This window comes from Poecile atricapillus, chromosome 27 (genome assembly GCF_030490865.1).
Source record: "Poecile atricapillus isolate bPoeAtr1 chromosome 27, bPoeAtr1.hap1, whole genome shotgun sequence".
Lineage (NCBI taxonomy): Eukaryota > Metazoa > Chordata > Aves > Passeriformes > Paridae > Poecile > Poecile atricapillus.
This window is the reverse complement of record NC_081275.1, coordinates 3,611,540-3,636,334: the sequence shown is the minus strand read 5'-3', so window position 1 is coordinate 3,636,334 and position 24,795 is coordinate 3,611,540. Positions and strand designations below refer to the sequence as shown.

The 24,795-nt window shown below is 51.8% G+C and overlaps 3 protein-coding genes across 3 annotated transcripts; all 3 read right to left on the bottom strand.

Annotated features, from left to right (window-relative positions):
* Positions 1-8,434: 8,434 nt before the first annotated feature.
* LOC131588704 (ubiquitin carboxyl-terminal hydrolase 42-like) lies at positions 8,435-13,454 on the bottom strand. The gene is given in 12 exon segments (XM_058857628.1): positions 8,435-8,555; positions 8,945-9,045; positions 9,266-9,406; positions 9,785-9,896; positions 10,145-10,227; positions 10,786-10,856; positions 11,015-11,082; positions 11,229-11,352; positions 11,447-11,518; positions 11,934-12,012; positions 12,015-12,142; positions 13,082-13,454. Coding segments are annotated over 12 exon segments (1,473 nt in total).
* Positions 13,455-13,772: 318 nt separating this feature from the next.
* On the bottom strand, positions 13,773-18,792 carry LOC131588703 (ubiquitin carboxyl-terminal hydrolase 42-like). Its single transcript, XM_058857627.1, is given in 12 exon segments — positions 13,773-13,893; positions 14,283-14,383; positions 14,604-14,744; positions 15,123-15,234; positions 15,483-15,565; positions 16,124-16,194; positions 16,353-16,420; positions 16,567-16,690; positions 16,785-16,856; positions 17,272-17,350; positions 17,353-17,480; positions 18,420-18,792. Coding segments are annotated over 12 exon segments (1,473 nt in total).
* A 318-nt stretch (positions 18,793-19,110) lies between these two features.
* Positions 19,111-23,410, bottom strand: LOC131588702 (ubiquitin carboxyl-terminal hydrolase 42-like). Its single transcript, XM_058857626.1, has 11 exons — positions 23,386-23,410; positions 22,609-22,809; positions 22,083-22,193; positions 21,904-21,997; positions 21,690-21,757; positions 21,461-21,531; positions 20,820-20,902; positions 20,461-20,572; positions 19,942-20,082; positions 19,621-19,721; positions 19,111-19,231 (listed from the first exon to the last, which is right to left on the bottom strand). The coding sequence occupies exons 1-11, from the start codon at positions 23,408-23,410 to the stop codon at positions 19,111-19,113; spliced, it is 1,128 nt and encodes a 375-aa protein (XP_058713609.1).
* Positions 23,411-24,795: the final 1,385 nt, after the last annotated feature.

The following is a 24,795-nucleotide window of genomic DNA, read 5'->3' as shown; positions in this document are numbered from 1 at the left end:
CCGGAACACCTCTCGCCACAGGGAACAAGTCTGAGATTTACAAACCTCTACACAACAGCGTACAGGGCCCCTCAAGAGGCCCGCCTGCCCCCTGAGGGGAACCCGCCCAGGCTGGCACCGCGGCCCTTCAGCCCCCTGAGGGGAACCCGCCCAGGCTGGCACCAGGGGTCCCTTCTGCCCCCTCAGGGAGACATGGCCAGGCTGACACCAGGTGTGAGAGGCCCAGCAGCACGGAGCCAGCCTGGCCGGTGCAGGGGGGCACGGAGCAGGACACAGAATCTGTCACAGACAGGAGCCACTGGCCACAACAGCAAATGAGGGAGTCTTCCTCTCCCTGCAGGTCAGAGGGAGCACTGGATGTGCTCAGCAGCGTTCCATGCCACTGGAAGGTGGAGGTGGAGATTGGAACAGCCTGGGAAGGGACTGGCTGCAGCAGGGGAAGGCTGGACACTGCAGTGCTCAGTGTGACATGGAGCTGTGGCAGGCCTGCTCAATGCAGGTCAGAGGCTCTGGCCCCTCTGCTTGGAAGCTCAGGTCACCTCAGGGGCTGGAGCCCAGCTGGAGTCAGGAGAGGCTGTGCTCAGCAGTGCTTCTGGAATTGAGAATCTCTCTTTGGTTCCCTTGTGGTTCACAAGCCGCTTCCCAAGCAGCACGGAGAAAGCCACCTCTGCATTTAGTGTACTTTCTTTAATACTAAAACCAGGAGACCCTCCTTGCTCAAGCCATTCCTGGTGAGGAGTAAACAGGACACGGCTGCAGCAGCTCAATCCCTGCCCAGGCACAGTGTTCTGCTCCAGCTGGCACAGCTCCCTGAGCACCCCCTGACTCACAGCCCATGGCTTCAGACTGTAAAAGCCCTGTCCTGCTCTTTAACAGGACACACTTCTAACATTCCCCTTCTCAGAGTGTGGTGGGAGATTCCTCCCTTCACTGGGGACACCCAGCGAGGTTCCACCTTGAGACTGAGAAAAAGAGACTTATTCAGGGTCCTGGGCAAGGACGAGCAGTATCAGTCTCAAGATTTATTTTCCTAGCTTTAATATAATTATTTCAATATGGCTTCCAAATACTGGGCTGTATAAGTAGCAATAATTACCTACACTGTGGATTAAAGAATAAATAATAATGGAGGAAGAAAGAATTATTCAGCCTTCCAGTCTAGCCTAATTAAAGCCTTTTGGTCTAGTCAGTAGTATTAGCATCCATTAGAATAAATTGTTCCCTCATTTTTGGGAAGGGGTGTAGAAAACAAGGACACCTTTGCTAAAAAACGCAGTGCTAATTTTCCATTCTGCTTCAGCCAGCACCACAATCTGCCACCAGCACTCCTAGAGTGTCCCGAGTGCTTCCCTGACGTGCGTCTCTGGGGCACACAAACCCTCCTTTTCCTCACTGAACGGTGGTGAAACACACAAACCGGCAGCAGAAATCATAGCCCAGCTGTGGGCAGCTTCTCTGCTCCCTCAGCCTCAGTCAGAATTGCTCCCGAGCAGCCCTGAACACGTGAGCCTGTTTGAAGCTGGTGTTGGAGGGCCCTGAAGTGACGCTGTACTGCACCGGAGCTCCGGCTGGCTCTACGGTGGTCTTTGCACTCCGGCTCAGATGAACGCCAGGAGTGGGGAATCACTGGGGAGTAGGCTTTTCCCTCAGTGACCCCTCCAGAGTCTTGGGCTACTCCAGGCTCTGTGGTGCACGGCGTCAGGTGTGCAGACAAGAAAGCAGAGGAGTCTCTCTTGGATTGTAGTTCCCAGCAATGGTTTTATTAGGTCGGGGAAACGAGGCGTCCACACTCCAAGGGATCCAGGTCCAAGAGAGCCCTGAGCATTGCTGTGCAAGGAGTTAAGTATGGACCGACCTCCAGGGGAGGGTACCAACTGTAGACCAATGGGGAATCTTGAGAGGAGGAGTAAGGGGAAAGGATCACACCTTCCATACTAATAGGGATTCACAGAGGGAGGGAGCAAGATACAGTAACCAGTGGGGCATGGAGGTATAATTGATTGATACAGAAGGCTCTGAAAGAAGGGGTGGGGTTTACAATGATGGATAGGGGGTAGGGGCAGGGCTAAGGTGATTAACAGGGAACATTCAGGTAAAATACGAGGGGTTTACATAACTGACAACTGGGGCCTAACCAATACAATCAACAGGGGGGAAGAAGAATGTCCTAACAAGCTTCAACAAATCCTTAACCAAACTAAATAAATGAACTACAACCCTAAAGCTGCACGGTCCACTGGGGCTTTGTCACATCCGGGAGGATTTGGTCTCCTCCTCTTGCTCAGAGAGCGAGGATGGTCTGTGCACTGCACAGACCAGCCATGGAGGTCACAGCCCTGCTCTGGGGATCTTCTCTGCTCTCCACCGTGGTTGGATTTCCTCTTGACCAGCCTTAAGCATGAGAGCCTGCTTCAAGCTGCTGCAGGAGGGCCCTCGAACTGAACTGTCAACAGGAGGTGTGGTCACAACAGGGAGAATTTATTTTCTGCTGTGGAGGTCGTAGCCGCTCCACACGGAACTGCTTGTCTCTTTCTGCCTCAGCAGGGTTTCCTCCCAAGCATCCCCAGGTCCACAGGCCGACTCCAAGCTCCTGTTGGAAGGCCCTGAAGGTGCATCATCCACATGCTGATCATGGCCAAAACTTGGAGGGCCCGTGTTCCTCCCTGTGGCGTCATCACAGTCTGTGGTGTCCAAAAAACAGTTGTAACCTTCCTTGCCCCACAGTGGGGATCCGCTCTGCGCCTCCTCCTGGCCAGGATCTTCCACACTCAGCACCATGTCCTGGAAAGAGAGCTGTGCACAGTTCCTGCCCTTCTCTCCTGAAAGGGCCAGAGTCAGTGAAGGGGAAGCCACTGAAGCTCTGGGAGGGCACATTTCACAGCCTCCCAAAGGCCCTTCTGGAGGGCTGCCAAGGCCAAAGGGCCAAAGGCACACAAATGGCATGGATGCAGGTGGCATGCTTTGAGAGGAAGCAGCATTGTGGCTGTGAAGAATGCTGCAGGGTGCCAGGGGAAAAGGGAGAAATGCTTAGATCCTACAAAGAAATCCACAGCTCCTGTGGTGCCCTGACCCTCCTCCCCAGTTACCTTTGTCCTGTCAGGCAAAACCTGTGGGACAATAGAAGCCACCTGCTTGCTGCTGGCTGCCCACTGACTGAGGACGGATGGTGCATATGATGGTACTAGCGAGGAAGAAGCCTTTTGTCCAAGCCTCAGATCTGAGCATCTGGAGAAAAAAAGAGTGATCTCACTTTAGGGCTGTTGTTGCAGCCTCCTCTGGGCTTCAGTCATTTTCTTGGAGAGGTTTCTATGACAGAGAGACTTAGCCAAGGTCACAAATGAAAAGGTCAACCAGAGTATTCCCACCTGGCCTGCTCCTGTCCCAGCAAAATCTCATCCTTCTACCTTCTACAGCCTCCATTCCATAAATTCACACACTTGTTTGCCTTGGAAGGGACCTTAAAGCTCCTTTTGTTCCACTCCCTCTCATGGCCAGGAATACCTTACAATAGACCAGGATCCTCCAAGCCCCATCCAACCTGGCCTTGAACTCTTCCAGGGATGGGGCACCCACAGCTTCTTTGGGCAGCCTGTTCCATTGTCTCACCTGGCATAAAACAGCAGGTAGGCTTGCTGCCCGAGAGCTGTGTCAATGCTACGAAGCTCCACACACTCATCATCCATCTGGTACCACAGCCCGTTGCTGGCCTGTGAAAAATAAAGGCAAGGATCTCTGCATGGCTTCTCACCAAAAACACGGGCAGAAAACTACCTAACAAAGAGTGTGCCAAAAGAAATCCAGTGCAGCCCCTAAGGAGACCTTCTGGCCCAAAACCTTGGCTGTCAGTAATACCCACAGGAAAGTTCCTCTTCCCCAGCACGCCTTCTCCTCGTTGGGAAGGAAGGAGGGAAGGAAGTTGCTGTTTACCTTGGTGTAGCAGAAATAGTGTCCTTCATGGCAGCTGTCGCCACTGTGCACCAGGACAGCATACAGGGAGTAATAGAGGGGCTCTCCATCGGCCTCGGACATGTACGGGCGGAGATCCAGGTACTCGGGGTACTCCACAGCCTACAGAGACACCAGGAGGGCTCAGAGGTGACCCTGACCTGGGACAGAGAATAGCCTGCCACATCCAGGGGCCAGAGGTGTGGAAATACATCTTTGGGGCTCATGAGCAGCTGCTTTCTCGTAAAGCAAGGTGTAATGCCTTGGGTGGCAGGAAACTGCTCTTGGCCAAAGCAGCGCTGTGGGAGAAGAGCGCTGGCCTGTCTTCCCAAGGGAATTCATTTCTCCCAAGGAGAGAACACAACGAACCCAACTACATACCACTACCTGTACCTACAGACAACTACTACCCAACAACTAACATCACTAACGAGTGGCTTGTGACAAGCTCTAGGAAATCTACTCTAGGAAAAGAAAGCTGCACACCAGTTGTGTACACACCTTGTTCATCTTCCCACCGGTCAAACAGTCAAACCGTTTCAGACACACCGTCAGAACCTTGGGTGCACAGTGGATTGTGAACCTCTTGGAGGCAGCAACCTTCTCCTTACACCTTGAAAGCAAGCACAGACACAGCCCAGTGCTGAAATGCACCCAATCTTTGCCCAAGCTGGCCAGGCAACCTCTCCTGTCTCACACAGCTTTTGTTATTCTAAGGCTCTTCACTGCCATATTTGCAAAAAAGCTGCATCTCATCTGTGTGCAGTAAACCTGCACAAGAAGATGACTTCTCTTCAATGACATGCAGCCCCCTCCAACAGGATCCCGTCTTACTCTGCATGTTCTTAGTAATCATCTCACTTGTTGCATTTAAAGCAGTTTTCACCATCCAGCTGCTCAGGTGTCACAAACTCTTCCAGAGCTGCAGTGAGGGACGAGGCTGCCTGGAGGAGTGAGAAATGTGCACGCTGAGCTGCAGGAAATGCCCTCACCCAAGCATTTCCCAGAAGCTGACCAGAAAAGCCCTGTAGCTGATGCTGAAGAGACCCACCATGAACCTATCCAGAAGGAGGCAGAAAGAGAGTGCGACGCTGAACACCTCCCCGTCTCCCAGCAGCTCCTGGAGCTGTCAAGAGCTCCGTCCCTGTGCCCCCGCTCAGTTCAACTAATGACAGTGTGCAGGGGCATCAGTGGTGCAAACAACAATTCAACCCATCAGCCTGGGAGCCAGACAGGTGTTACAGGAGGACAGGCAAAGAGAAGAAGGATAACGATGTATCAAGGGTGCAGAGAGGATAATTGCTGTTTGTCCAGCTTAAAAACAGCACCTGCAGAGAGCCCAGTGCCACAGCCTCTGCAGGGGGACACTATCCAGTGCCCTTCCCACCCACCACCAAGACCTCTTGGGTTCACAGGCTATATTTTTAAGACAAATGTGTTGACTCTGGGAAGCTGCTGCAGGGCCTTGGGATGTCTTGAAGCACAACCGCAAAGCCTCTTACATTGATATCCAAAGGAACATCCAGGAAGGCCTCGTAGGAGTCAGAAACGGCTTTGCAGCTGAAGCAGGTGACTGGAAGGGAAAATCCAAATGCTCAGCAATGGCAAGCTGACTGGCATTGCCCATTTACACATTGCACCTGTCCCACCAGTCCCAGGACCAAGTGTCGAGCACAGGCAGACAGAAGGGCACGGGCAATGTCAAGGAGAGTAATAGCTGTGGAAACGTACCTCTGGATCTCAGAAAGCCCCCAAATATTTGATGGATGATGGTAGTGGATTCAGAAGAGAGGTCCAAGCTGGAAACAAGTGATAAGACACAGGGTTATCTCCTCCAAGTGTTTTGCTTAGCCTGAAAGCCCAGGGTTTAGGTTTCCCTTGATGGTGGCACATCAAGCAGTCCAAAGGGCTCCGAGCTTTGTGAGGGTGATTGCCTTGTGCTTACTCGCTGCTTGCGCTCAGACAAGCTCTCTGCATGGCATTGACTGTACAGCACAAGAAGTCATGGGCATCTTCCTGCATACCCAGCTGAAAATGTTCTCCTATGCCTAAGAAAGAAGAAGTTTGTCCTTGTCCCATACACAAAGGGAAGAAAACCTGTCAAAAGCACCTGCCATGACTTACGTCCAAAAACCTTGAGGACAGCCCAAGGCACGATGGCACTGACAGGGGAATGCAAGACCTTGTTAACGTGTGCTTCCATGGTGCACATCATGCAGAAACCTTGCTGCTGACCTAAACAGAGACACAGGGAAAGTCTTTAGGTTAGCCAAATATCCACAGCAGTGGGATCCTCCTCCTCTTTCACTCCAGCACAATACTCCACTCCTCCCAACAACCCAACGATCCCAGGACATTTTAGTGTGCGGAAAATATTCTTAAGAGGGATGCTGGACCAAGAGATTTCTGTGCAATAAGCCAGGAGGCTTTAACTTGCCGGAATAAAGACTTGCAGCTAGAAAGAGGTGTCTTCATGAAGGGTAAGACAGCTGGCAAGGGCAAGTGGCTTCTATAGAGGCTTGAGTGTTCAAAGAACATCAACTCATGGGGCTGACAAAGGGCTGCTGTTCTCCTAAATCTAACTCCAGGTTCTGGGAATCTTTGGTATTTGATGAACACATATTCAGGAGGGGTTCCCAAAAGCACTCACAGGCCTTGCTGTGCTCTCGGGACAGCAGGTAGTTGGCCAGTGGCGGGGTGTAGGTCAAACACTGCAGGACAGTTGAGGAAGGTTGAGGAAGAATGTGTTGCCCACATTGAACAGCCCTGCTCCAGCACTCTGCTGCTGCTGCCAGACCATGTAAATCTTCTCCGGTGGAAACAGGATCCTTTCTGGGGGAGCTATTCCCTCAGCAATGACTGCAGAGAAATTCCATTCGAAAAGAGACGAGGTACTGCTTGTACCAGCTGCTGAACTGCAGGTTCCCATCTTTGTGATCAGTCACAGAGCCCCAGTTCACAAGAGCTTCAAAGGTCCTTCTGAAGTGCCCCAGTGCATGGTACCTTCTCTGAACAGGCCCTGCTGTACCTGCTGCTGCTGCTGTCACAGCATCAGCAGCAGAGCTCTCTGGCTTTCCCACCTCGTCTACAGGAATGACCAGCGTTCAGCCACTAACTTAACTTCTGCCTTTGCTGGTCTCCTTTCTCTGTGCTTACTTCCTCTTGGGAATTAGTAAGCCTTTTAGACTAGACTAATTAAAACTTTCTAGACTAGTCGTTGGCATCATCAGCCATAAAACTAAATTGTTCCCTCATCTTTGGGAATGGGTGTAGAAAACATGGACAGCTCTGCTAAAAAATGCAGTGCTAATTTCCCATTCTGCTTCAGCCAGCGCCACAATCTGCCCGCAGCAATCCTAGAGTGCCTCGAGTGCTTCCCTGACGTGCGTCTCTGGAGCACACAAACCCTCCTCTTCCTCAGTGAACGGTGGTGGGCTGAGAAACGCACGAACCGGCGGCCGACATCATAGCCCAGCTGTGGGCAGCTTCTCTGCTCCCTCAGCCTCAGTTGGAATTGCTCCCGAGCTGCCCTGAGCACACAAGCCTGCTGGAAGCTGGTGTTGGAGGGCCCAGAAGCTGCATTATCCAGCAGGGTTTCGTCACATCCTGGAGGATTTGTTCTCCTCCTCTTGCTCAGAGAGGGCTGCTGGTCTGTGCACTGCACAGAGTGGCCATGGAGGTCACAGCCTTGCTCTGGGGATCTTCTCTGCTCGCTCCACCAAGGTTGGGTTTGCTCTTGACCAGCCCAAACCCTGGGAACCTGCTTCAGGCTGGTGCTGGAGGGCCCTAGAACTTCACCATCAACAGGAGTTTGGTCACAACAGGGAGAATTCGTTGTCTCCCTCTTCCTCTTCCTTGATGAAGAGTTGAAGCCTGAGTGCTGCACAAAGCGGCTGCGGAGGTCGTAGCCGCTCCACACGGAACTGCTTGTCTCTTGCTGCATCAGCAGGGTTTCCTGACAAGCATCCCCAGGTCCACACGCCGACTCCAAGCTCCTGTTGGTAGGCCCTGAAGGTGCATCATCTATGGGATTGTGTCCACAACTTGGAGGAGGCCCTGTGGCGTCATCACAGCCTGTGGTGTCCATAACATAGCTGCAGGCTTCCTTGCCCCACAGTGGGGATCCGCTCTGCGCCTCCTCCTGGCCAGGATCTTCCACACTCAGCACCATGTCCTGGAAAGAGAGCTGTGCACAGTTCCTGCCCTTCTCTCCTGAAAGGGCCAGAGTCAGTGAAGGGGAAGCCACTGAAGCTCTGGGAGGGCACATTTCACAGCCTCCCAAAGGCCCTTCTGGAGGGCTGCCAAGGCCAAAGGGCCAAAGGCACACAAATGGCATGGATGCAGGTGGCATGCTTTGAGAGGAAGCAGCATTGTGGCTGTGAAGAATGCTGCAGGGTGCCAGGGGAAAAGGGAGAAATGCTTAGATCCTACAAAGAAATCCACAGCTCCTGTGGTGCCCTGACCCTCCTCCCCAGTTACCTTTGTCCTGTCAGGCAAAACCTGTGGGACAATAGAAGCCACCTGCTTGCTGCTGGCTGCCCACTGACTGAGGACGGATGGTGCATATGATGGTACTAGCGAGGAAGAAGCCTTTTGTCCAAGCCTCAGATCTGAGCATCTGGAGAAAAAAAGAGTGATCTCACTTTAGGGCTGTTGTTGCAGCCTCCTCTGGGCTTCAGTCATTTTCTTGGAGAGGTTTCTATGACAGAGAGACTTAGCCAAGGTCACAAATGAAAAGGTCAACCAGAGTATTCCCACCTGGCCTGCTCCTGTCCCAGCAAAATCTCATCCTTCTACCTTCTACAGCCTCCATTCCATAAATTCACACACTTGTTTGCCTTGGAAGGGACCTTAAAGCTCCTTTTGTTCCACTCCCTCTCATGGCCAGGAATACCTTACAATAGACCAGGATCCTCCAAGCCCCATCCAACCTGGCCTTGAACTCTTCCAGGGATGGGGCACCCACAGCTTCTTTGGGCAGCCTGTTCCATTGTCTCACCTGGCATAAAACAGCAGGTAGGCTTGCTGCCCGAGAGCTGTGTCAATGCTACGAAGCTCCACACACTCATCATCCATCTGGTACCACAGCCCGTTGCTGGCCTGTGAAAAATAAAGGCAAGGATCTCTGCATGGCTTCTCACCAAAAACACGGGCAGAAAACTACCTAACAAAGAGTGTGCCAAAAGAAATCCAGTGCAGCCCCTAAGGAGACCTTCTGGCCCAAAACCTTGGCTGTCAGTAATACCCACAGGAAAGTTCCTCTTCCCCAGCACGCCTTCTCCTCGTTGGGAAGGAAGGAGGGAAGGAAGTTGCTGTTTACCTTGGTGTAGCAGAAATAGTGTCCTTCATGGCAGCTGTCGCCACTGTGCACCAGGACAGCATACAGGGAGTAATAGAGGGGCTCTCCATCGGCCTCGGACATGTACGGGCGGAGATCCAGGTACTCGGGGTACTCCACAGCCTACAGAGACACCAGGAGGGCTCAGAGGTGACCCTGACCTGGGACAGAGAATAGCCTGCCACATCCAGGGGCCAGAGGTGTGGAAATACATCTTTGGGGCTCATGAGCAGCTGCTTTCTCGTAAAGCAAGGTGTAATGCCTTGGGTGGCAGGAAACTGCTCTTGGCCAAAGCAGCGCTGTGGGAGAAGAGCGCTGGCCTGTCTTCCCAAGGGAATTCATTTCTCCCAAGGAGAGAACACAACGAACCCAACTACATACCACTACCTGTACCTACAGACAACTACTACCCAACAACTAACATCACTAACGAGTGGCTTGTGACAAGCTCTAGGAAATCTACTCTAGGAAAAGAAAGCTGCACACCAGTTGTGTACACACCTTGTTCATCTTCCCACCGGTCAAACAGTCAAACCGTTTCAGACACACCGTCAGAACCTTGGGTGCACAGTGGATTGTGAACCTCTTGGAGGCAGCAACCTTCTCCTTACACCTTGAAAGCAAGCACAGACACAGCCCAGTGCTGAAATGCACCCAATCTTTGCCCAAGCTGGCCAGGCAACCTCTCCTGTCTCACACAGCTTTTGTTATTCTAAGGCTCTTCACTGCCATATTTGCAAAAAAGCTGCATCTCATCTGTGTGCAGTAAACCTGCACAAGAAGATGACTTCTCTTCAATGACATGCAGCCCCCTCCAACAGGATCCCGTCTTACTCTGCATGTTCTTAGTAATCATCTCACTTGTTGCATTTAAAGCAGTTTTCACCATCCAGCTGCTCAGGTGTCACAAACTCTTCCAGAGCTGCAGTGAGGGACGAGGCTGCCTGGAGGAGTGAGAAATGTGCACGCTGAGCTGCAGGAAATGCCCTCACCCAAGCATTTCCCAGAAGCTGACCAGAAAAGCCCTGTAGCTGATGCTGAAGAGACCCACCATGAACCTATCCAGAAGGAGGCAGAAAGAGAGTGCGACGCTGAACACCTCCCCGTCTCCCAGCAGCTCCTGGAGCTGTCAAGAGCTCCGTCCCTGTGCCCCCGCTCAGTTCAACTAATGACAGTGTGCAGGGGCATCAGTGGTGCAAACAACAATTCAACCCATCAGCCTGGGAGCCAGACAGGTGTTACAGGAGGACAGGCAAAGAGAAGAAGGATAACGATGTATCAAGGGTGCAGAGAGGATAATTGCTGTTTGTCCAGCTTAAAAACAGCACCTGCAGAGAGCCCAGTGCCACAGCCTCTGCAGGGGGACACTATCCAGTGCCCTTCCCACCCACCACCAAGACCTCTTGGGTTCACAGGCTATATTTTTAAGACAAATGTGTTGACTCTGGGAAGCTGCTGCAGGGCCTTGGGATGTCTTGAAGCACAACCGCAAAGCCTCTTACATTGATATCCAAAGGAACATCCAGGAAGGCCTCGTAGGAGTCAGAAACGGCTTTGCAGCTGAAGCAGGTGACTGGAAGGGAAAATCCAAATGCTCAGCAATGGCAAGCTGACTGGCATTGCCCATTTACACATTGCACCTGTCCCACCAGTCCCAGGACCAAGTGTCGAGCACAGGCAGACAGAAGGGCACGGGCAATGTCAAGGAGAGTAATAGCTGTGGAAACGTACCTCTGGATCTCAGAAAGCCCCCAAATATTTGATGGATGATGGTAGTGGATTCAGAAGAGAGGTCCAAGCTGGAAACAAGTGATAAGACACAGGGTTATCTCCTCCAAGTGTTTTGCTTAGCCTGAAAGCCCAGGGTTTAGGTTTCCCTTGATGGTGGCACATCAAGCAGTCCAAAGGGCTCCGAGCTTTGTGAGGGTGATTGCCTTGTGCTTACTCGCTGCTTGCGCTCAGACAAGCTCTCTGCATGGCATTGACTGTACAGCACAAGAAGTCATGGGCATCTTCCTGCATACCCAGCTGAAAATGTTCTCCTATGCCTAAGAAAGAAGAAGTTTGTCCTTGTCCCATACACAAAGGGAAGAAAACCTGTCAAAAGCACCTGCCATGACTTACGTCCAAAAACCTTGAGGACAGCCCAAGGCACGATGGCACTGACAGGGGAATGCAAGACCTTGTTAACGTGTGCTTCCATGGTGCACATCATGCAGAAACCTTGCTGCTGACCTAAACAGAGACACAGGGAAAGTCTTTAGGTTAGCCAAATATCCACAGCAGTGGGATCCTCCTCCTCTTTCACTCCAGCACAATACTCCACTCCTCCCAACAACCCAACGATCCCAGGACATTTTAGTGTGCGGAAAATATTCTTAAGAGGGATGCTGGACCAAGAGATTTCTGTGCAATAAGCCAGGAGGCTTTAACTTGCCGGAATAAAGACTTGCAGCTAGAAAGAGGTGTCTTCATGAAGGGTAAGACAGCTGGCAAGGGCAAGTGGCTTCTATAGAGGCTTGAGTGTTCAAAGAACATCAACTCATGGGGCTGACAAAGGGCTGCTGTTCTCCTAAATCTAACTCCAGGTTCTGGGAATCTTTGGTATTTGATGAACACATATTCAGGAGGGGTTCCCAAAAGCACTCACAGGCCTTGCTGTGCTCTCGGGACAGCAGGTAGTTGGCCAGTGGCGGGGTGTAGGTCAAACACTGCAGGACAGTTGAGGAAGGTTGAGGAAGAATGTGTTGCCCACATTGAACAGCCCTGCTCCAGCACTCTGCTGCTGCTGCCAGACCATGTAAATCTTCTCCGGTGGAAACAGGATCCTTTCTGGGGGAGCTATTCCCTCAGCAATGACTGCAGAGAAATTCCATTCGAAAAGAGACGAGGTACTGCTTGTACCAGCTGCTGAACTGCAGGTTCCCATCTTTGTGATCAGTCACAGAGCCCCAGTTCACAAGAGCTTCAAAGGTCCTTCTGAAGTGCCCCAGTGCATGGTACCTTCTCTGAACAGGCCCTGCTGTACCTGCTGCTGCTGCTGTCACAGCATCAGCAGCAGAGCTCTCTGGCTTTCCCACCTCGTCTACAGGAATGACCAGCGTTCAGCCACTAACTTAACTTCTGCCTTTGCTGGTCTCCTTTCTCTGTGCTTACTTCCTCTTGGGAATTAGTAAGCCTTTTAGACTAGACTAATTAAAACTTTCTAGACTAGTCGTTGGCATCATCAGCCATAAAACTAAATTGTTCCCTCATCTTTGGGAATGGGTGTAGAAAACATGGACAGCTCTGCTAAAAAATGCAGTGCTAATTTCCCATTCTGCTTCAGCCAGCGCCACAATCTGCCCGCAGCAATCCTAGAGTGCCTCGAGTGCTTCCCTGACGTGCGTCTCTGGAGCACACAAACCCTCCTCTTCCTCAGTGAACGGTGGTGGGCTGAGAAACGCACGAACCGGCGGCCGACATCATAGCCCAGCTGTGGGCAGCTTCTCTGCTCCCTCAGCCTCAGTTGGAATTGCTCCCGAGCTGCCCTGAGCACACAAGCCTGCTGGAAGCTGGTGTTGGAGGGCCCAGAAGCTGCATTATCCAGCAGGGTTTCGTCACATCCTGGAGGATTTGTTCTCCTCCTCTTGCTCAGAGAGGGCTGCTGGTCTGTGCACTGCACAGAGTGGCCATGGAGGTCACAGCCTTGCTCTGGGGATCTTCTCTGCTCGCTCCACCAAGGTTGGGTTTGCTCTTGACCAGCCCAAACCCTGGGAACCTGCTTCAGGCTGGTGCTGGAGGGCCCTAGAACTTCACCATCAACAGGAGTTTGGTCACAACAGGGAGAATTCGTTGTCTCCCTCTTCCTCTTCCTTGATGAAGAGTTGAAGCCTGAGTGCTGCACAAAGCGGCTGCGGAGGTCGTAGCCGCTCCACACGGAACTGCTTGTCTCTTGCTGCATCAGCAGGGTTTCCTGACAAGCATCCCCAGGTCCACACGCCGACTCCAAGCTCCTGTTGGTAGGCCCTGAAGGTGCATCATCTATGGGATTGTGTCCACAACTTGGAGGAGGCCCTGTGGCGTCATCACAGCCTGTGGTGTCCATAACATAGCTGCAGGCTTCCTTGCCCCACAGTGGGGATCCGCTCTGCGCCTCCTCCTGGCCAGGATCTTCCACACTCAGCACCATGTCCTGGAAAGAGAGCTGTGCACAGTTCCTGCCCTTCTCTCCTGAAAGGGCCAGAGTCAGTGAAGGGGAAGCCACTGAAGCTCTGGGAGGGCACATTTCACAGCCTCCCAAAGGCCCTTCTGGAGGGCTGCCAAGGCCAAAGGGCCAAAGGCACACAAATGGCATGGATGCAGGTGGCATGCTTTGAGAGGAAGCAGCATTGTGGCTGTGAAGAATGCTGCAGGGTGCCAGGGGAAAAGGGAGAAATGCTTAGATCCTACAAAGAAATCCACAGCTCCTGTGGTGCCCTGACCCTCCTCCCCAGTTACCTTTGTCCTGTCAGGCAAAACCTGTGGGACAATAGAAGCCACCTGCTTGCTGCTGGCTGCCCACTGACTGAGGACGGATGGTGCATATGATGGTACTAGCGAGGAAGAAGCCTTTTGTCCAAGCCTCAGATCTGAGCATCTGGAGAAAAAAAGAGTGATCTCACTTTAGGGCTGTTGTTGCAGCCTCCTCTGGGCTTCAGTCATTTTCTTGGAGAGGTTTCTATGACAGAGAGACTTAGCCAAGGTCACAAATGAAAAGGTCAACCAGAGTATTCCCACCTGGCCTGCTCCTGTCCCAGCAAAATCTCATCCTTCTACCTTCTACAGCCTCCATTCCATAAATTCACACACTTGTTTGCCTTGGAAGGGACCTTAAAGCTCCTTTTGTTCCACTCCCTCTCATGGCCAGGAATACCTTACAATAGACCAGGATCCTCCAAGCCCCATCCAACCTGGCCTTGAACTCTTCCAGGGATGGGGCACCCACAGCTTCTTTGGGCAGCCTGTTCCATTGTCTCACCTGGCATAAAACAGCAGGTAGGCTTGCTGCCCGAGAGCTGTGTCAATGCTACGAAGCTCCACACACTCATCATCCATCTGGTACCACAGCCCGTTGCTGGCCTGTGAAAAATAAAGGCAAGGATCTCTGCATGGCTTCTCACCAAAAACACGGGCAGAAAACTACCTAACAAAGAGTGTGCCAAAAGAAATCCAGTGCAGCCCCTAAGGAGACCTTCTGGCCCAAAACCTTGGCTGTCGGTAATACCCACAGGAAAGTTCCTCTTCCCCAGCACGCCTTCTCCTCGTTGGGAAGGAAGGAGGGAAGGAAGTTGCTGTTTACCTTGGTGTAGCAGAAATAGTGTCCTTCATGGCAGCTGTCGCCACTGTGCACCAGGACAGCATACAGGGAGTAATAGAGGGGCTCTCCATCAGCCTCGGACATGTACGGGCGGAGATCCAGGTACTCGGGGTACTCCACAGCCTACAGAGACACCAGGAGGGCTCAGAGGTGACCCTGACCTGGGACAGAGAATAGCCTGCCACATCCAGGGGCCAGAGGTGTGGAAATACATCTTTGGGGCTCATGAGCAGCTGCTTTCTCGTAAAGCAAGGTGTAATGCCTTGGGTGGCAGGAAACTGCTCTTGGCCAAAGCAGCGCTGTGGGAGAAGAGCGCTGGCCTGTCTTCCCAAGGGAATTCATTTCTCCCAAGGAGAGAACACAACGAACCCAACTACATACCACTACCTGTACCTACAGACAACTACTACCCAACAACTAACATCACTAACGAGTGGCTTGTGACAAGCTCTAGGAAATCTACTCTAGGAAAAGAAAGCTGCACACCAGTTGTGTACACACCTTGTTCATCTTCCCACCGGTCAAACAGTCAAACCGTTTCAGACACACCGTCAGAACCTTGGGTGCACAGTGGATTGTGAACCTCTTGGAGGCAGCAACCTTCTCCTTACACCTTGAAAGCAAGCACAGACACAGCCCAGTGCTGAAATGCACCCAATCTTTGCCCAAGCTGGCCAGGCAACCTCTCCTGTCTCACACAGCTTTTGTTATTCTAAGGCTCTTCACTGCCATATTTGCAAAAAAGCTGCATCTCATCTGTGTGCAGTAAACCTGCACAAGAAGATGACTTCTCTTCAATGACATGCAGCCCCCTCCAACAGGATCCCGTCTTACTCTGCATGTTCTTAGTAATCATCTCACTTGTTGCATTTAAAGCAGTTTTCACCATCCAGCTGCTCAGGTGTCACAAACTCTTCCAGAGCTGCAGTGAGGGACGAGGCTGCCTGGAGGAGTGAGAAATGTGCACGCTGAGCTGCAGGAAATGCCCTCACCCAAGCATTTCCCAGAAGCTGACCAGAAAAGCCCTGTAGCTGATGCTGAAGAGACCCACCATGAACCTATCCAGAAGGAGGCAGAAAGAGAGTGCGACGCTGAACACCTCCCCGTCTCCCAGCAGCTCCTGGAGCTGTCAAGAGCTCCGTCCCTGTGCCCCCGCTCAGTTCAACTAATGACAGTGTGCAGGGGCATCAGTGGTGCAAACAACAATTCAACCCATCAGCCTGGGAGCCAGACAGGTGTTACAGGAGGACAGGCAAAGAGAAGAAGGATAACGATGTATCAAGGGTGCAGAGAGGATAATTGCTGTTTGTCCAGCTTAAAAACAGCACCTGCAGAGAGCCCAGTGCCACAGCCTCTGCAGGGGGACACTATCCAGTGCCCTTCCCACCCACCACCAAGACCTCTTGGGTTCACAGGCTATATTTTTAAGACAAATGTGTTGACTCTGGGAAGCTGCTGCAGGGCCTTGGGATGTCTTGAAGCACAACCGCAAAGCCTCTTACATTGATATCCAAAGGAACATCCAGGAAGGCCTCGTAGGAGTCAGAAACGGCTTTGCAGCTGAAGCAGGTGACTGGAAGGGAAAATCCAAATGCTCAGCAATGGCAAGCTGACTGGCATTGCCCATTTACACATTGCACCTGTCCCACCAGTCCCAGGACCAAGTGTCGAGCACAGGCAGACAGAAGGGCACGGGCAATGTCAAGGAGAGTAATAGCTGTGGAAACGTACCTCTGGATCTCAGAAAGCCCCCAAATATTTGATGGATGATGGTAGTGGATTCAGAAGAGAGGTCCAAGCTGGAAACAAGTGATAAGACACAGGGTTATCTCCTCCAAGTGTTTTGCTTAGCCTGAAAGCCCAGGGTTTAGGTTTCCCTTGATGGTGGCACATCAAGCAGTCCAAAGGGCTCCGAGCTTTGTGAGGGTGATTGCCTTGTGCTTACTCGCTGCTTGCGCTCAGACAAGCTCTCTGCATGGCATTGACTGTACAGCACAAGAAGTCATGGGCATCTTCCTGCATACCCAGCTGAAAATGTTCTCCTATGCCTAAGAAAGAAGAAGTTTGTCCTTGTCCCATACACAAAGGGAAGAAAACCTGTCAAAAGCACCTGCCATGACTTACGTCCAAAAACCTTGAGGACAGCCCAAGGCACGATGGCACTGACAGGGGAATGCAAGACCTTGTTAACGTGTGCTTCCATGGTGCACATCATGCAGAAACCTTGCTGCTGACCTAAACAGAGACACAGGGAAAGTCTTTAGGTTAGCCAAATATCCACAGCAGTGGGATCCTCCTCCTCTTTCACTCCAGCACAATACTCCACTCCTCCCAACAACCCAACGATCCCAGGACATTTTAGTGTGCGGAAAATATTCTTAAGAGGGATGCTGGACCAAGAGATTTCTGTGCAATAAGCCAGGAGGCTTTAACTTGCCGGAATAAAGACTTGCAGCTAGAAAGAGGTGTCTTCATGAAGGGTAAGACAGCTGGCAAGGGCAAGTGGCTTCTATAGAGGCTTGAGTGTTCAAAGAACATCAACTCATGGGGCTGACAAAGGGCTGCTGTTCTCCTAAATCTAACTCCAGGTTCTGGGAATCTTTGGTATTTGATGAACACATATTCAGGAGGGGTTCCCAAAAGCACTCACAGGCCTTGCTGTGCTCTCGGGACAGCAGGTAGTTGGCCAGTGGCGGGGTGTAGGTCAAACACTGCAGGACAGTTGAGGAAGGTTGAGGAAGAATGTGTTGCCCACATTGAACAGCCCTGCTCCAGCACTCTGCTGCTGCTGCCAGACCATGTAAATCTTCTCCGGTGGAAACAGGATCCTTTCTGGGGGAGCTATTCCCTCAGCAATGACTGCAGAGAAATTCCATTCGAAAAGAGACGAGGTACTGCTTGTACCAGCTGCTGAACTGCAGGTTCCCATCTTTGTGATCAGTCACAGAGCCCCAGTTCACAAGAGCTTCAAAGGTCCTTCTGAAGTGCCCCAGTGCATGGTACCTTCTCTGAACAGGCCCTGCTGTACCTGCTGCTGCTGCTGTCACAGCATCAGCAGCAGAGCTCTCTGGCTTTCCCACCTCGTCTACAGGAATGACCAGCGTTCAGCCACTAACTTAACTTCTGCCTTTGCTGGTCTCCTTTCTCTGTGCTTACTTCCTCTTGGGAATTAGTAAGCCTTTTAGACTAGACTAATTAAAACTTTCTAGACTAGTCGTTGGCATCATCAGCCATAAAACTAAATTGTTCCCTCATCTTTGGGAATGGGTGTAGAAAACATGGACAGCTCTGCTAAAAAATGCAGTGCTAATTTCCCATTCTGCTTCAGCCAGCGCCACAATCTGCCCGCAGCAATCCTAGAGTGCCTCGAGTGCTTCCCTGACGTGCGTCTCTGGAGCACACAAACCCTCCTCTTCCTCAGTGAACGGTGGTGGGCTGAGAAACGCACGAACCGGCGGCCGACATCATAGCCCAGCTGTGGGCAGCTTCTCTGCTCCCTCAGCCTCAGTTGGAATTGCTCCCGAGCTGCCCTGAGCACACAAGCCTGCTGGAAGCTGGTGTTGGAGGGCCCAGAAGCTGCATTATCCAGCAGGGTTTCGTCACATCCTGGAGGATTTGTTCTCCTCCTCTTGCTCAGAGAGGGCTGCTGGTCTGTGCACTGCACAGAGTGGCCATGGAGGTCACAGCCTTGCTCTGGGGATCTTCTCTGCTCGCTCCACCAAGGTTGGGTTTGCTCTTGACCAGCCCAAACCCTGGGAACCTGCTTCAGGCTGGTGCTGGAGGGCCCTAGAACTTCACCATCAACAGGAGTTTGGTCACAACAGGGAGAATTCGTTGTCTCCCTCTTCCTCTTCCTTGATGAAGAGTTGAAGCCTGAGTGCTGCACAAAGCGGCTGCGGAGGTCGTAGCCGCTCCACACGGAACTGCTTGTCTCTTGCTGCATCAGCAGGGTTTCCTGACAAGCATCCCCAGGTCCACACGCCGACTCCAAGCTCCTGTTGGTAGGCCCTGAAGGTGCATCATCTATGGGATTGTGTCCACAACTTGGAGGAGGCCCTGTGGCGTCATCACAGCCTGTGGTGTCCATAACATAGCTGCAGGCTTCCTTGCCCCACAGTGGGGATCCGCTCTGCGCCTCCTCCTGGCCAGGATCTTCCACACTCAGCACCATGTCCTGGAAAGAGAGCTGTGCACAGTTCCTGCCCTTCTCTCCTGAAAGGGCCAGAGTCAGTGAAGGGGAAGCCACTGAAGCTCTGGGAGGGCACATTTCACAGCCTCCCAAAGGCCCTTCTGGAGGGCTGCCAAGGCCAAAGGGCCAAAGGCACACAAATGGCATGGATGCAGGTGGCATGCTTTGAGAGGAAGCAGCATTGTGGCTGTGAAGAATGCTGCAGGGTGCCAGGGGAAAAGGGAGAAATGCTTAGATCCTACAAAGAAATCCACAGCTCCTGTGGTGCCCTGACCCTCCTCCCCAGTTACCTTTGTCCTGTCAGGCAAAACCTGTGGGACAATAGAAGCCACCTGCTTGCTGCTGGCTGCCCACTGACTGAGGACGGATGGTGCATATGATGGTACTAGCGAGGAAGAAGCCTTTTGTCCAAGCCTCAGATCTGAGCATCTGGAGAAAAAAAGAGTGATCTCACTTTAGGGCTGTTGTTGCAGCCTCCTCTGGGCTTCAGTCATTTTCTTGGAGAGGTTTCTATGACAGAGAGACTTAGCCAAGGTCACAAATGAAAAGGTCAACCAGAGTATTCCCACCTGGCCTGCTCCTGTCCCAGCAAAATCTCATCCTTCTACCTTCTACAGCCTCCATTCCATAAATTCACACACTTGTTTGCCTTGGAAGGGACCTTAAAGCTCCTTTTGTTCCACTCCCTCTCATGGCCAGGAATACCTTACAATAGACCAGGATCCTCCAAGCCCCATCCAACCTGGCCTTGAACTCTTCCAGGGATGGGGCACCCACAGCTTCTTTGGGCAGCCTGTTCCATTGTCTCACCTGGCATAAAACAGCAGGTAGGCTTGCTGCCCGAGAGCTGTGTCAATGCTACGAAGCTCCACACACTCATCATCCATCTGGTACCACAGCCCGTTGCTGGCCTGTGAAAAATAAAGGCAAGGATCTCTGCATGGCTTCTCACCAAAAACACGGGCAGAAAACTACCTAACAAAGAGTGTGCCAAAAGAAATCCAGTGCAGCCCCTAAGGAGACCTTCTGGCCCAAAACCTTGGCTGTCGGTAATACCCACAGGAAAGTTCCTCTTCCCCAGCACGCCTTCTCCTCGTTGGGAAGGAAGGAGGGAAGGAAGTTGCTGTTTACCTTGGTGTAGCAGAAATAGTGTCCTTCATGGCAGCTGTCGCCACTGTGCACCAGGACAGCATACAGGGAGTAATAGAGGGGCTCTCCATCAGCCTCGGACATGTACGGGCGGAGATCCAGGTACTCGGGGTACTCCACAGCCTACAGAGACACCAGGAGGGCTCAGAGGTGACCCTGACCTGGGACAGAGAATAGCCTGCCACATCCAGGGGCCAGAGGTGTGGAAATACATCTTTGGGGCTCATGAGCAGCTGCTTTCTCGTAAAGCAAGGTGTAATGCCTTGGGTGGCAGGAAACTGCTCTTGGCCAAAGCAGCGCTGTGGGAGAAGAGCGCTGGCCTGTCTTCCCAAGGGAATTCATTTCTCCCAAGGAGAGAACACAACGAACCCAACTACATACCACTACCTGTACCTACAGACAACTACTACCCAACAACTAACATCACTAACGAGTGGCTTGTGACAAGCTCTAGGAAATCTACTCTAGGAAAAGAAAGCTGCACACCAGTTGTGTACACACCTTGTTCATCTTCCCACCGGTCAAACAGTCAAACCGTTTCAGACACACCGTCAGAACCTTGGGTGCACAGTGGATTGTGAACCTCTTGGAGGCAGCAACCTTCTCCTTACACCTTGAAAGCAAGCACAGACACAGCCCAGTGCTGAAATGCACCCAATCTTTGCCCAAGCTGGCCAGGCAACCTCTCCTGTCTCACACAGCTTTTGTTATTCTAAGGCTCTTCACTGCCATATTTACAAAAAGCTGCATCTCATCTGTGTGCAGTAAACCTGCACAAGAAGATGACTTCTCTTCAATGACATGCAGCCCCCTCCAACAGGATCCCGTCTTACTCTGCATGTTCTTAGTAATCATCTCACTTGCTGCATTTAAAGCAGTTTTCACCATCCAGCTGCTCAGGTGTCACAAACTCTTCCAGAGCTGCAGTGAGGGACGAGGCTGCCTGGAGGAGTGAGAAATGTGCACGCTGAGCTGCAGGAAATGCCCTCACCAAAGCATTTCCCAGAAGCTGACCAGAAAAGCCCTGTAGCTGATGCTGAAGAGACCCACCATGAACCTATCCAGAAGGAGGCAGAAAGAGAGTGCGACGCTGAACACCTCCCCGTCTCCCAGCAGCTCCTGGAGCTGTCAAGAACTCCGTCCCTGTGCCCCCGCTCAGTTCAACTAATGACAGTGTGCAGGGGCATCAGTGGTGCAAACAACAATTCAACCCATCAGCCTGGGAGCCAGACAGGTGTTACAGGAGGGCAGGCAAAGAGAAGAAGGATGACGATGTATCAAGGGTGCAAAGAGGATAATTGCTGTTTGTCCAGCTTAAAAACAGCACCTGCAGAGAGCCCAGTGCCACAGCCTCTGCAGGGGGACACTATCCAGTGCCCTTCCCACCCACCACCAAGACCTCTTGGGTTCACAGGCTATATTTTTAAGACAAATGTGTTGACTCTGGGAAGCTGCTGCAGGGCCTTGGGATGTCTTGAAGCACAACCGCAAAGCCTCTTACATTGATATCCAAAGGAACATCCAGGAAGGCCTCGTAGGAGTCAGAAACGGCTTTGCAGCTGAAGCAGGTGACTGGAAGGGAAAATCCAAATGCTCAGCAATGGCAAGCTGACTGGCATTGCCCATTTACACATTGCACCTGTCCCACCAGTCCCAGGACCAAGTGTCGAGCACAGGCAGACAGAAGGGCACGGGCAATGTCAAGGAGAGTAACAGCTGTGGAAACGTACCTCTGGATCTCAGAAAGCCCCCAAATATTTGATGGATGATGGTAGTGGATTCAGAAGAGAGGTCCAAGCTGGAAACAAGTGATAAGACACAGGGTTATCTCCTCCAAGTGTTTTGCTTGGCCTGAAAGCCCAGGGTTTAGGTTTCCCTTGATGGTGGCACATCAAGCAGTCCAAAGGGCTCCGAGCTTTGTGAGGGTGATTGCCTTGTGCTTACTCGCTGCTTGCGCTCAGACAAGCTCTCTGCATGGCATTGACTGTACAGCACAAGAAGTCATGGGCATCTTCCTGCATACCCAGCTGAAAATGTTCTCCTATGCCTAAGAAAGAAGAAGTTTGTCCTTGTCCCATACACAAAGGGAAGAAAACCTGTCAAAAGCACCTGCCATGACTTACGTCCAAAAGCCTTGAGGACAGCCCAAGGCACGATGGCACGGACAGGGGAATGGAAGACCTTGTTAACGTGTGCTTCCATGGTGCACATCATGCAGAAACCTTGCTGCTGACCTGAACAGAGACACAGGGAAAGTCTTTAGGTTAGCCAAATAGCCACAGCAGTGGGATCCTCCTCCTCTTTCACTCCAGCACAATACTCCACTCCTCCCAACAACCCAACGATCCCAGGACATTTTAGTGTGCGGAAAATGTTCTTAAGAGGGATGCTGGACCAACAGTTTTCTGTGCAATAAGCCAGGAGGCTTTAACTTGCCGGAATAAAGACTTGCAGCTAGAAAGAGGTGTCTTCATGAAGGGTAAGACAGCTGGCAAGGGCAAGTGGCTTCTATAGAGGCTTGAGTGTTCAAAGAACATCAACTCATGGGGCTGACAAAGGGCTGCTGTTCTCCTAAATCTAACTCCAGGTTCTGGGAATCTTTGGTATTTGATGAACACATATTCAGGAGAGGTTCCCAAAAGCACTCACAGGCCTTGCTGTGCTCTCGGGACAGCAGGTAGTTGGCCAGTGGCGGGGTGTAGGTCAAACACTGCAGGACAGCGTTGAGGAAGCACGTGTTGCCCACATTGAACAGCCCCGCTCCAGCACTCTGCTGCTGCTGCCAGACCATGTAAATCTTCTCTGGTGGAAACAGGATCCTTTCTGGGGGAGCTATTCCCTCAGCAATGACTGCAGAGAAATTCCATTCGAAAAGAGACGAGGTACAGAAGCAGATTTAAACTTGGACTTTTCTACACAAGCAGCCAGGATAACCAGCTCAAACCTTCAACTCCGTGTCAGGGGAAGCCTAGAGCTGCCATTGAAATTTACTGGGTCGGAAAAGTCTCTTCCCCTGCTTGCTTTGCCAAGAGTCTAACAGACCCCAGCTCTGATTTCTGGGCCTCCAGGTATCTTCCTTTCTCACCAGAGCTGGAGACTGCATTTACCAAGTCAAGTTTTCCCTGGTCGTAACTAATTGTAACTTGTTGAAAAAAGGCAAGTACTGAAAAAAAAAGGGTAACTCAAGGATGTCAGCCCTCTCTATAAACAATCCTGTTTCAAAGTCTTGTGCACACTGAGAAAGGAGAGACAAAAGGTGCTTTCCTGTCACTAAACATAAACACCTGGGTCAGTCTGCCTGCTCTCAGGAAACATCCCAGAGTTCACTCTGGGTTCTGAGCACATCATTCTGGGATCTGACCACCAGTCATGTCACTTGTCTGGGGATTCACAAGGTCCAAACCTGACCGTGAAGCTGTTACTCACAGAAATCGTTCCCTCTTGTGGCCATTGCGTCTCTCAGGAACAGAGGGCAAAGCTCTGGAAGACCAAGGACATATCAGGACATTCTCCAGAAAGAGACCAGTGTCAATCCCATCACATGATTGCAAAGAAATTACCCTAGCTCACCAAAAGTATAAAAACTCCAAATAAATCAAACCTAGAGAGCAGCATTTGCCATCAACAGTTTCAGTGCTGCTTGTACCAGCTGCTGAACTGCAGGCTCCCATCTTTGTGACCAGTGACAGAGCCCCAGTTCACAGGAGTGTCAAAGGTCCTTCTGAAGTGCTCCAGTGCATGGTACCTTCTCTGAAGAGGCCCTGCTGCTCCTGCTGCTGCTGCTGCTGTCACTGCATCAGCAGCAGAGCTCTCTGGCTTTCCCACCTCTTCCACAGGAGTGACCGGCTTTCAGCCACTAACTTAACTACTGCCTTTGTTGCTCTCCTTTTTCTGTCTTGCTTCCCCTCCTGTGGCAGCCAGCGTGGGCTTTTTGCCACTCTGGGCCGAGCCCAGCCCCTCAGACTACAGTCACTACTTACCGACTTACTACACACTTACTACAGACTACTTAGGTATCCCAGGCTATAGTAAAGGAAAGGGAATCAGCCAGTAAGAACTCTGGCCTAGCCTGTATCTGGGCAGCCTACAACTGTGTAAGAGCTCAGCCTTCAATTAGGAAGGTGTAAATCAGCCTAGACTTTATCCCACATCTCCTTCCTCTAGGAGCTATCCCAAGCCTCAAATCATCCTTACCTCTGAGAGGATGAAAGCTGAAGAGGACACTATACAATACTATCTAACTACTTGTCTAAATACTTGTCGAACTACTTGTAGAACTACTTATCTAAATACTTGTCTAAATACTTGTCTAAAAGACAAGCACAAAAGAGCAGCAAAGGAAGCAGCTGACTGATCCTGAAGACCAGCTCCTTCACTCTCCTGCGCTCAGCCCACCGAGCATTGGGTAGGTGAGTTCACTGTCACTGGAGAGGTGCCACATGCTCTGCCCCTCTGTGACATGGGGGTCACACAGGGATGTGTCCCCTTGACGTCACAGAACCACATGGCTCCTGGCCACAGGAACCCACATGGCTCCTCGCACAGGTGGAACTCGCTGGAACTCCCCCTGTGCTGCTGATGATGAGGGGTTCACTGCCTGCAGAGCTGCCACTCCTTCCCCAAAGCACAGAGCCCAGTGAGTACAGGCCTGCCCACAGCTGTCACAAGCCTGCTCACACTTCTGTCTGCCACACAGGCTGCTGAGGAATTCTGTTGCACTCCTCCCAGGCACAGTCCTGTGCCTCTGAGACTCATGTGGCAAAGCACACAAGCTCTCACAGGGTCATTTCCAGTGAATTTTATCTGCCCTCAACATACACCCACAGGCTGACCCTG

Coding starts and splice junctions, on each gene's coding strand:
- LOC131588702 (XM_058857626.1), bottom strand. CDS start 23,410: ATGGCCACAAGAGGGAACGATTTCT. Junction 21,998..22,082: donor TGTCCTCAAGGCTTTTGGAC/GTAAGTCATGGC, acceptor TAGGCATAGGAG/AACATTTTCAGCTGGGTATG. Junction 21,532..21,689: donor GGGCTTTCTGAGATCCAGAG/GTACGTTTCCAC, acceptor TTTCCCTTCCAG/TCACCTGCTTCAGCTGCAAA.